The 12,950-nt window shown below is 44.4% G+C and overlaps 1 protein-coding gene across 3 annotated transcripts in view; it reads right to left on the reverse strand.

Moving 5' to 3' along the window:
• Window positions 1-663: 663 nt before the first annotated feature.
• LOC136760090 (SLAIN motif-containing protein-like) overlaps window positions 664-12,950 on the reverse strand; it is a 42,930-nt gene continuing 30,643 nt past the window's right edge. Inside the window, exons 3-9 of one of the 3 annotated variants that reach the window (XM_066715343.1) lie at window positions 11,458-11,597; window positions 10,010-10,153; window positions 8,788-8,928; window positions 7,591-7,902; window positions 6,654-6,791; window positions 4,275-4,590; window positions 664-3,610 (exon numbers count right to left, since the gene is read on the reverse strand). In XM_066715343.1, coding sequence (XP_066571440.1) covers window positions 3,544-3,610; window positions 4,275-4,590; window positions 6,654-6,791; window positions 7,591-7,902; window positions 8,788-8,928; window positions 10,010-10,153; window positions 11,458-11,597 — 1,258 coding nt within the window. In that variant the 3' untranslated portion in view covers window positions 664-3,543. Of the gene's footprint in view, window positions 3,611-4,274; window positions 4,591-6,653; window positions 6,792-7,590; window positions 7,903-8,787; window positions 8,929-10,009; window positions 10,157-11,457; window positions 11,598-12,950 lie in introns of all 3 variants that reach the window. The other 2 variants (XM_066715341.1, XM_066715344.1) reach the window with 2 other exon arrangements.

The raw sequence follows: 12,950 nt of genomic DNA on the forward strand, positions 1-12,950 counted from the left end.
GCATTGGGGCTTCTCCAGGACCATGTTTGGGCATCACTACTCTAATTGGAGGAAGGTTCAGCGATCCACCAGTTACTCCCCTCTACTACTGAATAAGAGAGCTACTGGTTAAACTGGATGGAGGAGCAGCCTACCTTTAAAAAGCACTTATGAAATATTTAGAGGCAGGCATTCTGCTCTTCAGTAACTGAACTTGTAATGACATGAGGCACAAAGCACAAAGTCTTTAATAGACCTTAATACATATTAAGCCAATCCTGTCACTAGCACTCAGGGCTCTGCACATTTCTCTTTTGATTTCACATACAGATTTTTAAAAATCTGTGAGGTTTTAAGAATGTGATTCTGCATTGCAGAACTCCACACTGTCTAATCCTGCATGCAAATCAAAAGCACTTTAGAGAATATTGTCCAGCACCTCCACTTGCAAATAACTAACACCCACACAAGACTTTAAAGGGCACCCAGTGTGTCACCTGTAGCTGGTGGAAATTAGGCTGGGTAAGAAAAAAATGCCCCTTGTATTTAAAAGGCACTTTACAAGTGAATCAATAAAATTATTTTTAAAATAGGAGAGGCATTCAGGCACACTTGGGTCTTGGCTTATGAAACGGGGCACACAGCACAGTGTAATAGTGCTTTCACTACAAAAAAACACGAGAATTACTTTTATTTTTTATTTTTAATTAAGAATTTTTTTGTGTCAGATTAACGTGTCGGAAAAAAAAAAAAAAAAAAGTACAGAACAGGAGTTCTTAGCACATTTTGGTCTCTTCACTAAATCACTCTTAATTTCCTACATATTACAAAACACAGACTGAAAAGAGCATTTTCCCCTGATAGTGATAGCATGGCAGTTTCCTTGTATTACACAGTATAACGCTGAATCTTAACCCATTTCTTTTGTACATGGTTAGGATCACCTGCGCAGAAAAAGGTAAAGAAATCTCTCTCCATATATATATATATACACACACATATATACACTGATCAGCCATAACATTATGACCACTGACAGGTGAAGTGAATAACACTGATAATCTCGTTATCATGGCACCTGCCAGTGGGTGGGATATATTAGGCAGCAAGTGAAGTGAAGTTGAGGTGTTAGAAGCAGAAAAAATGGGCAAGCGTAAGGATCTGAGCGACTTTGACAAGGGCCAAATTGTGATGGCTAGACGACTGGGTCAGAGCATCTCCAAAACTGCAGCTCTTGTGGGGTGTTCCCGGTCTGCAGTGGTCAGTACCTATCAAAAGTGGTCCAAGGAAGGAAAAGCGGTGAACCGGCGACAGGGTCATGGGCGGCCAAGGCTCACTGATGCACGTGGGGAGCGAAGGCTGGCCTGTGTGGTCCGATCTAACAGACGAGCTACTGTAGCTCAAATTGCTGAAAAAGTTAATGCTGGTTCTGATAGAAAGGCGTCAGAACACACAGTTCATCGCAGTTTGTTGCGTATGGGGCTGCGTAGCCGCAGACCAGTCAGGATGCCCATGCTGACCCCTGTCCACTGCCGAAAGCGCCTACAATGGGCACGTGAGCATCAGAACTGGACCACGGAGCAATGGAAGGAGGTGGCCTAGTCTGATGAATCACGAGCTCAAGGTGTTGACATGGCCTCCAAATTCCCCAGATCTCAATCCAATCGAGCATCTGTGGGATGTGCTGGCCAAACAAGTCCGATCCATGGAGGCCCCACCTCGCAACTTACAGGACTTAAAGGATCTGCTGCTGACGTCTTGGTGCCAGATACCACAGCACACCTTCAGAGGTCTAGTGGAGTCCATGCCTCGACGGGTCAGGGCTGTTTTGGGACCTACACAATATTAGGCAGGTGGTCGTAATGTTATGGCTGATTGGTGTATATATACACATACACACACACACAGCTCTAGAAAAAATTAAGAGACCACTCCAAGTTCAGAAATCAATATCCCCTTTACTCAGACTGCTTTAATGCATACATGCATGCGTGTAATATATATATATATATATATATATATATATATATATATATATATATCACACACACACATATATATATATACACAAACGCACACATGGCCGAATGTATTAGTACCCTTGCATTTTATTCAAATAAAGTGTTGAAATTAAAAGATTTTTTTGTTATCTGTACATGCATGTCTTTGGTTTGCAGTGGAACAAAGCAAAAAAAACAGAAAATATCTGAATTCTTGCTTATTCTATAAAGACATTCTAAAATGGCCTGGACAATACTATTGATACCATTTAGAAGTTATATGAACTAATTGTATTGTAGCAATACCTCAAGCAGACCATTCTTTTTTTAATTAGTATCACAGGTGCCTTCAATCACATTATCACTCATTCAGCCAGTTTAAATGGAGAAAAGCACTCACTCTGCTGTTTTGTGTCAAAGTGTGTATCACACAACATGGAAAAGCAAAGGAAAACCAGAGAGTTGTCTGAGGAGGTTGGAATGAAGGTAATAGCCAAGCAAGAAAACATTGGACCGTTCCGCAATGGTCTTCTATGAGTCCTGATCTAAATCCCATTGAATATCTGTGGAAAGAGCTGTAACTCACAGTTGGGAAAAGGCACCCATCAAACCTGAGAGAACTGGAGTGGTTTGCTCAAGATGAGTGGGCCAAACTACCAGTTGAGAAGTTCATTCAGAGCTACAGACAGCACTTGATTGCAGTCACTGTCTCTAAAGGCTGTGCAATGAAATATTATGTTAAGGGTCCCAATATTTTTGTCTGTGCCATTTTCATTTGTTTTACCATTTAAAGTCATATGTTAAGTCATAAATCAAAAGCAAAGTTTCTGTTCTACTGTGAAATATGAATGTGAAATAAAGAATGGTGGATACCAATACTTTTGTCAATTTCTACTTAGTTCAGAGAAAATTTTTAGTGGAAGGGTACCAATACTTTTAGCCACATCTGTATAAACACACACACCATTAGCAAAACCAAGAGAGAATCAAAATGTACATCACAGGTTCAAAAGGGAAAGGAGAATTCAGAACTGGAAAACGCTCATCGTAAACCTTCACAGAACGGCAATCCATCCGATTAACACCAGAACCGCTGGGCACTGGAGTGCCTTTAAATACAGTATTGTGGCTGTACAGGTGCTTGATATGATGTGGCTGTTTAAAGCCTTTTGAGACCAACCCAGATGTCTTTCTATGTTCAAAATGATGCGTGGTCTTAACCCCAGTGGTCAAATTGCCCATCTGCGGCAGGTCCAGGCAGGAGCATAGCCCTGGTGGTTCTGGTGATCTGTCCAGGCCGACCAGCTGCCTTCTCCACAGAGTGTAGGGAGTATGGCTCTCTCCTGCCCCTCTGTGGGAGGTCTGGTCTCCTGTGGGCTGTAGTGCCAGCTGCAGCGTTGGAGTGGGGCTGCTTGTGAGAGGCCCGGCGGAGCGCCCCCTGCAGTTTCCTGTGCAGTCAGTGTCCCAGCCTGCTGGGGTTGTGCTTCCTAGAGGCAGGTTGCTGAGGTCAAAGTCAGAGCAGGACAGAGGGAGGGTAGTGGGGGGGGTTGCAGTCTTTGAGCTGTCAGTAGCACCCATCTTTCCATGACTCATCTGTCATAGGGCTGCAGGTTTTGGCGAGTCCAAGCGACCTGTCATAAGAAACACAAAGTTACTTTAAACAGGATATCATGCTCAGATCACTGCGCACTTCGAGACACAAAGAAGGGAGGAGACACAGCTGTGCAGGACCACTTCACAGCAGTGGGAAAACAAGCCTACGACCTAGTCTATGAACCAGGAAATGATCACTGAGCACCAAAGACCTACTGTCTAACACAGAGATGAATTTCAGAAACTCTGCACCATGCGGCGTGGTCAGTTGTAAATGAACCCAGATTCCAGCTCTGGAATCCACAGGCGTGAGACGGGAGTGTGGGACCAGTGTGTCCTCCAGCCCCTACAAGAAAACAGCCTCTCAGTGACTCAGAGGAGGGCACAGAAGCCTGGCCTGCGATCTTACCCTCAAGATTATATTTTCAATGGGAAATAAATCACCCTGTAGGAGCACCAGCAAGATCATTATGACTATTTAAATGGAAAAAAATAATTTCAAAACAACAACTGTGTCAGATAGCAGACACCCAGTGCTTTGAAAAGATCAGGTCACAGTGCAGAGAACCCAGTGCCATGGCATAATGCAAGTCGACATGCTGCTTCCTACACCACTGAGCTTCTCCCTCGTTAGCACCCCCCCACAGCCCCGAAAACACACTGAAATATCTGCCCATCCACATTGTGTTAAGCAGAGACTACCTCCTGGAGGGCTGGGCCAGTCTGCCCCTGGGCGAAGCTGATGTTGAGGTCCCCCCCAGGGAAGAGCGAGTCCGGCTGGGGGTCTGCTTGCCCCCTCCTGTGGCACTCCCACGGCTGGCCGAGATCACCCCACCGCTGGAGGATCCAGAGCTGGAGCAAGCTGGAGATTGGGCTCTGCGTGCCCCACCCATGGCAGTGGCTCCTTTCTGAGACTGCCGGGCCCCTGCCATGGATCCCACAGGCCCCAGGGCTTTGACTGGTGCACGGAGTGACAGCGGGGACTGGGCACTGCCACGCAGCCGGGAAGAGGACACACCTGGGGGTGAAGATGGCACAATGTCACACCAGCTAGGCAAGGATGGAGCTACATGATACAACTTTACATTTGTAGTTTAATTAAAGAAGGATGAAATACCCTTTTTGTTTTGTAGGAAGCTGCTAAATTAAAAGCTTCCTGTACAAGATTTTAGGAGAAGGGAGCACCAATGCTAGAGGTAACTTCTGCAGTAGATTGTGTGCTGGTTAATGCAAACAATGGATCTGTACAAGAACAAAGTCAACAGTAATTAAGCTCCTCTGCCTTCTTGGGTACAGGCTCTGTTCCCAACAATTCCATCATTTTATCACACTTTCATTACTCAAATATTTATAGCCACTAGAGAGCAGCAGAGTACAATACATCCCAGCCAACAAATATTTGGACAGTGACATAGTTGTCATCATTTTGGCTCTGTACACCATCACAATGGATATACATACACTCACAAGTCCTCCTCAGTGCTCAATACTGCCGATACAAGTGACAGGTTATAGCACAGGCAGCACAGCTGCATTTGTTTAAAAAAAAATGTTTTTAAAAATGCTCTCGAAAGTGTAACTTATGTCGTATGTTAAACATACTGCAATACAAATCACAGCCAAAACACAATGTAGGATTTGAAATAGTTTTATAAATATATAATGTATAGTTTCAGTTTAATCCAACATTGTCTGAGAGATGCATTTTCACTAATTTTCTTTAGATGTTTTACTGTGATCTAAGCTTGCTTTAATTTGGAGACTAATTTTTGTTTGCTGATATCCAGTCAACATCTTCAGCGAACATTTACTGTTTTTCTTTAATTCCTACTTTCTATTGGTTATGAGGGTTTTAGTAAAACACATTTATTGGTTTATGAGCTCTATGTTTCTCAATGGGTGTGTGTTTGTGTCACTGCGGTGCTCAGTAGTGTGTGCGAGGCGCCACTGTGTATGAGAATCACTGTGGAGTCAGAAGCTTCCAGCTAAAACTAAAGCACCATAACTATGATAAAACATAATGGTAAATAATTATAATAACGACTGTAAAACCAAATACTCCTGCATTTATTTATTGTACGAAGTCTGACGACAAATTTTATTGTAATTTGTACAAAATATTTAGCCAATAGTTTGAGAAAATATAAATCTGTACATTATCGACGGAATATGTGCCGATACAGATATTTTCTTGGACTTTAAGACCTTGAGCAATTGGTCTGCAACAAAGCCAACATTCACTTCCGAGACTTCTTTATGGTTTGAACCGTCAGTCAAATCTTCTATAAACTGCTCTGATGCAGATTTAACTGTTTTCATGACATCAGATGTGATGTGGTGTGGGGGTTACAATTATTATATTTAAATCAGAATATTTCGATCCTGATTACTTGGAATATGTTCTTTATATAAAGTTCCCCCTCCCTGCATGTAACAGTGATCTGCTGTATAGTATTAATTTGTCATCCACTTTCATCACCAGCTTCTCATCACCAGCAACAATGCATAACGGACAATACATCACAGACACAAAATAGTGATCTACAAGTTTTTGGTTAGAAATCACTACTTATACTCTCCAAGGCCACAATATAGTAGTCTGTTTTTCAACTCTTTAATCTCACCACTTTTTATCGATAACTCTGGCTACATGCCTGTAACTTTTATGCAGACTTTGAACAGAAAACTACCATGCCCAGAATGCATCTGTGCAGAATGACATTTTAGCCAATGAATGCTAAGACTTGTGTGTCACACCCTATAAGCCGTCAGAGTTATGCATTCTGGGCATGGTAGTCTTCTGTAGTAAGTAACACGTGCACCGCATTCAAACCTGCTTTTGACCCACAATTCTGCTACACAATTCCCCCGTACTACTAGTAAAATTCCAGGACTTTTTCAAGACTTTCATGACTCAGGCATGATTTTTCAAGCATTTTCAAGCCCTGGAAATCAGTTTTGCATTTTCCATACTAGCGTACGAACCCTGTAAAGAGCTCTGGTGAGGCATCATATATCACAGGAGTCTGAGCACAACTCTGACATTCAACAATGACACCAGTGTCAGGGAGTGACGCAGACCTGCGGTAGAGTGAGGAAGGCGGGAGATACGGCTGCCAGGGCTCTGCAGGTTGGACTCCACACTGCGGCTATTCCTCACGGCCTCCAGAGAGCGCAGGCTGGTGCGTGCCAGGTTCGGCATACTGCGTCTCAGCTCCTCTGTAACAATACACACAGACACATGAGCAGAGATGCACAAAGACGAGCAGACACACACAGATAGACAGACAGGAGCATTACTACAGGTTATGACACAGGTGTATCAAAGCTCAGTCACCAGGTGTAGGCTGATCTGGTCTGGTCATCCATACCTCCTAACTGGAGGCAGCAGAGTTGCTGAGGGCAGGCCCAATCAGTGCTCTCACCACAGCTGTGCCTCACCTTATTTAAACCCTTCCCTGCTTTGTCCTCAATAGACCCACATGCACTATGAGCACTATCCTGCGAGCCTCTGTTTTCAAAAATCCCCCATTTCTAGAGCCCCTGTCTGTTTATTTTGTCATTGTTTTTGTTAGTTTGTTATTGTACAGTGTTTGAGGGCTCCTCCCTGAGGGGAACACTTAATTTTCTTTTACGCTAAAACGGAAGTCTTCCATTAAAAACACCAACTGGCACTGGACCCCACCTGACATGTCTGGTCATCCTGTTACACCCATGAATACATTTTAGAATTAGATGTTTGTTCAGGATGAACGTGTAGCCAATGATGGAAAATTTCTGGAGCCGAGAGCCCTGCCCTTAACTTGTCGCGAGCAGGAGATCGCAACTTAGAGCTGAAAACAAATGCTCTCGTCCATCTAATTTAAACCAACTTTATAGTACTGAATATTTAAGTCTAAAAAACTCAATGTATACAAGAAATAAAATCTATCTATATCTGTATTTTTTAACTAGATGAACAGGCTGACAGGGTAGTATGGTGGTGGACAAGCAGGCAGGCTGGTGTGGGGATGCATACCCTCGCTTTTGGCAAACTTGAGCAGCTCAGGGCCGGGGCCCTGCAGGGAGCGGCGGGGAGGGCGGGCGCGCTGGGCAGTGACCCGGCTGTACTCTGCCAGGGCACTGGGGGACTGGCAGCGTGGGGAGCTGAGTGGGGATGGGGAGCAGCGGTGCCCACGGTAAGAGTGGCAGCAGTCGTCCTCCTCGTCCTCCAAGCTGTAGGTGTCGAACTCCTGGTCACTGTAGGTGCCGCGGCGCAGTGACTGTAGGGAGGCACTGGAGCTGCGGCGAGAGACAGAGGCCGAGCTGGAGGCATAGTCCTGCCGCAGACCTAAAGACACAGATAGGTTCACACACAGAGACACAAAGGAAAAGTGTAAATTTACATTTAAGCAGCAGGATACCAGACCCATCACTCATAAATGTTAAGATCCCAAAGAGACAGAGCGGTTTCAGTGCTGAGATCATTCATTCATTTCTTATCCATTATATTTTGCAATAAAGAGTCGTCAGCTGCCGAGCAGCACACGGCTGCCTTGCAGGCGTTTTTCTGACCTGACAGTAACTGGACTTCCTTGTTCAGTAAATACATCGTTTCAGCCAAAGACATGGCAGAAGGTGTGATGACAGAGAATGTGAAGGATCTAGCTCACCCTTCACTCCCAGCAAACTTAAGCCAACTCGCAAGAAGTGCAGCACAAGTGTTCCTGTGGCCAACACCTTGGTATAATTACATTAACAGCTTATTTCAACACAGTCTGGCTAAAAAAAAGGGCATCTGAAGCCCAGATTACTTCTGAAATGCCTTGCAATTTTGATAAAAACTTTTGATAAGAGGATGATCTCGTTAGGAACGCTGTATGTGTGTCAGAGTGTCTGTTCCTTTGTTTTTGGTTAGTTTTGACAGCATTCCCACAGCACAGCATGCGAAAACAGCAAGTCAGGGCACCCATCAACAGAGCCCAATGCCCCAGACCAATCAGGGCCTCCTACAGGTGTCCACTGTCACCAAACTGTTTAATATTAACACTGCTCTATTCTTTTTAAGTATCCAAAAATATGACAACAAAACGGCACTTTCCAAACACTGCCTATTGCCTGTGCAAGACAGCAGAGCACACAAGGTCCCTCTCTCCCGCATTGCTGTGTTGCAGCAGCCTTGTGAGGCGGCAGTCAGCACAGTGCTGTGCAGGGCGGGGCGGGGTGGCAGACTCACTCTCTTCCTGCAGCCTTGCCATGATCTGCACGTCGGTCAGGTCCTGCAGTTTGTAGCCCATGGAGATGGAGTCGTCAGAGGTGCTCAGCTCACTGTCTATGGAAGACTGCGAGCTCAGCGCCGAGTGCATGCTCATGTAACCTGCAAATGCACAAGGAACCCAAAGACTTTAACTTGCAGTTGGTGCTTAAGTGAGGCTGTATTGTCAGACTGGAGGTATAAGACTATGAATCCAAGAACCTTTCATTTCACTCCTTATAAATTTACAAATCAGTTATATCTCTTTCTATACACAAGTTTAGGGTTAAGCAGGTAGAAGTCAGCTCAGACGACTGTAGTGGTTTCCTGAATCGCCTGGGATAACAGAGATACTTGTGTAAATTAGCAATTAAACAGAATGGAAACAAGGGAGATACATTTTGTACCATGTCAGAGAGCCTTGCCTGACCACTGGAAATAGCAGCACAGACCCAGTCTCACTGCTGACCAGCACACAGAGACTCTGGTAGCATCTCATGAACTGTCTGGGTCTCTGGTTTAAACCTGACCTGTATATCATGGTGCAAGGTCCCTGGGCACATGACTGTTTATCTGCCTGACCAAAAGGATTTTTGAAGCAGTTTTACAAGACCTAAAATTCTTCCTCCAGAGAATTTAGCATGAGAAAGACTATATTAAACAGCAGTGTTCTCTCAGCACACACATAGCATCAAGGAGTGCATCTCGCCCACACCAACAATGGGGGCTCTCAAAGGGTTTTAAAGCTCTAGAAGTTCTTTGCTGACAGGAAACACATTTGCAGTTATACAATTTTCATGCAAAGGGGGTATTTTTAGACACAGAAGCTGAAAAACCTAAATCACTGCTCATGCAAAAGAAAAATCCTTGCCCTGCGTATGGCAGAGAGAGGGAGAATACTAAAATAACTAAAAATAAATAAGGATTTTCCTATTGGTGACGGAAAATCATGCAGAACATTTTATTCTGTAGCTCAAGCACAGCATATACCTACCAGTTTGTCACCGCAGAAGCTTTATTTCTTTATTTATTGAGTTTCTTTTTATATGTTTTTTGTTAGTCAGTTGGGGGAACAGAAGATGTGGGGCAAGAGAGAATACAATATTCTCCCTGAACTTGCAACCACGTGCACAGAGAGAAAGCAGTTTGAGGTGGGGATACGGCTTGGCTGTGGCAGTAGCGGGGTGTTAATGTCATGCTGTACCTGAGTTGCCACACGTTAGTAGTGATTTGTTAGTCGATTTGTGGTACCCAGGGGAGTGTAAGGCAGAGCCAGAGGCGCAGGCCTCAGGGGCAGAGCTGAGCGCGCACTGAGAGGACGGGCTGCTGTAAATGTTCTTCCATCGTGCTGCTGGAGGAAACAAAGACAAGAAAGTCATGCAGTGTTAAAGTAGGGGGAGGGATCAGGAAAAAGCACACAATAAAACCCCACCAACTCTCAACCTGCCCTTTGTCTACATTGAAAACACTTAAAGAAAAAAAACCTGTCTTCCCACACAGGCCTTCTCATAAAACACATTGATAGTGTGAGCAAGCGTGCGCAGGAGGGAAGACACAGCAGCGGTCCTCATGAATCTTCTGTGTTCTCTGATGGTAACTGGATCTGCATGACTGCAGTAAGGGAGGATATCAGAAAGGAGAGCCTGCTGAACACACATGGGCTTGTATTGTTTTAATGCTCTTAAAGCCTGAACATCTCTGGAGCCTAATCTAACGTGGCTCTCAGCCCAAGGACATGGGTCTGTTTCAGGCCTGCTTGTAAAACTAATAGAAGAAAGGGGAAAAATAAATAAATAACTGCAGTAGTAAAGAAAATGTGGATTAAAAGACACATTACAATTCTTAAACATAGGGAAGGTGCGTCTATTTCACCCCAAGCTTTTGTAATGACTTTTGAAGACAACCTTGCTCTCCTGCAATTTAGAACTTTTTATCAAGAGGGAATGCAAAGCAGCTACAGATTTGAATGCCTACGGACATCCTGTTCAGACACAAAAGGAGCCATTATACCTGTGTTTTCTCACCACAGTGTGTTTGCCAAATAGAAGATTACATAACATAGCTGAAAGCTGACACCATTAGATAAAAAAAGAAAAAAAAAAAATAGTAATAGAAGGGGCTATAAAATATAACCAAATCTATGCTGACTTTCCCACACAAACAAATGAGCGGCTTGCTATGCAGAGCAACTAAATCAATGGACCTGCGAGGTCACGCACTCCCAATCAGCACACAGCGCTCATTCACTGATGGGAAAGCTGCCTGTAACGGTATCTAGGACACAGTGTCCCACATGACCAGACCCGGCAGCTCACAGGCCCTCCCACCTCTCTGCACAGAGCTGACAGGAAGAGCAGACCAGAGAGAAGCAGAAAATCTGAAGGGAGTTAAACTCCCTTGACCATTGAACACTAGTGACCCAAATGTCATATCTATGAACTATGACCTGTATTTTCCCTAAGAATGATCCCGTGATTACAGTATCCATCTGTATCATAGAGAAAATAACTTTTTTTTTTTTTCCACCACCAGTAGAGAATGATTTCCTAGCTACAGAATGAGTGCTGTGCACATATAACCAGTGCATGTGTGTGCATGCATGCATGCGTGCGTGAGTGAGTTGAGTGACTGAGGGAGCCAATAGGAACGCACACTGGTCCAGGCGGTAGATGAGGCTGCGGCAGGCGAGCTCCGTCTCCGGGCTGGGGTGGTCCAGCACCCGGCGGCACCACTTCAGGGGCGAGTCTGGTCGCTGCTCCGCCACAACTTGCTTCTTGGGAGACACGTACAGCCTGATGGGACAAGGCAAGAGACTCTCAGCACCACACTGCTGCGGATTAAAACTGCAGGGTATTTCCATGAAAAAACGTTAGCCCCTTGTGCTCTACTTTATCCTGCCAGATAAAGATCCAGCTCTGAACAGTATGGGCAATGGAGCAGCACAGTCAGCTGACATGCCACTGTTGCCAAGAGCCCTGAAAACCACTTTCCACATCCAGCGCTCCCAACTCTCACTTAACAAGCAGCCCGGGGTGAGGACAGAGCATGCACAGAGCCTTCACCACACATTACATGTCAAAGCACAGAATAGGGCTGTCACAGATACCGATACTACCACGATAACAAATTTCAGAAACAGTTCTGAGGTATGCATCCAGTAATATCGACGTATCGGAGCACAATACTCTTATAACAAAAATTGTGTGATTGAGTCTTTTACTTTTTTTTCAGCCTTTTCGTCACACAAACTGTGTAAACTGGTGTAGAAATCGGTATGCACATATGTTAGCAAAGATACAATTAAAAAACAACCAGTTATAAAAATAGCATGCAATTAAAACATAAAATCTTTTGCAATGTGAAAGCACTTTGAAATGGGTTTGACTGTCTGTATACAGCTGCATACATCAATACAGGAATGCGCTTTTCAACAGTGCAGTGCATTTACCATAGGCTGCATTTCAACAGCGTGAAACATCAATAGGTCTGTTTATGTTGCATTTAGCAACCTGGCAGTGTCTTTATTCCGTGTGCCCATGTGCAGCGCTGGGTGAGGGTTGTCTTCAGTCCTGCAGATACTGAACTGTAGTGCCAGCAGCAGTCTAATAAACGCTAACAGCAGCCAGCCTATCGCCAGCCACACCTGATACAAAATAATTAGCACATGATCAGACAGTGACTGATCAACGCATTGATCCAGAGACCTGGGTTTGCAACAAGATCAAGAGTGAATTCCAAAGGAAATGAGAGGACAAGCAATTGAGAGCTAGATCAGGTGTGATTCTTCAATCCCTGGCCCTTAAGTGGTGGAATGACCTGCCCACCGAAGTCAAAACGGCAGAGTCCTTGACCTCATTCCGGCGCTTACTCAAGACACATCTCTTCCGACAGCACTTGTAATATTAGTCCTCTATCCCTGCTAGATAGCACTTCAGCTTATTATGCTCCTCGCGTTCTTGATTGTTTTCCTCCTTGCTCCCATTCCCGTAGCCCTCGTCTGTAACCCTACATCTTGACAGCACTTAGCTTTCACCGTCCAGGATGTAGGAAGTCTCTTACTGTACTTGTGTAAATTGTAAATTGGAATTTGTAAAATGTATTATTTTGAATTGCTGTTTTAGCTAAGTTGAATTTGTAATGATTGA

This window comes from Amia ocellicauda, chromosome 10, assembly GCF_036373705.1.
Source record: "Amia ocellicauda isolate fAmiCal2 chromosome 10, fAmiCal2.hap1, whole genome shotgun sequence".
NCBI classification, from domain to species: domain Eukaryota; kingdom Metazoa; phylum Chordata; class Actinopteri; order Amiiformes; family Amiidae; genus Amia; species Amia ocellicauda.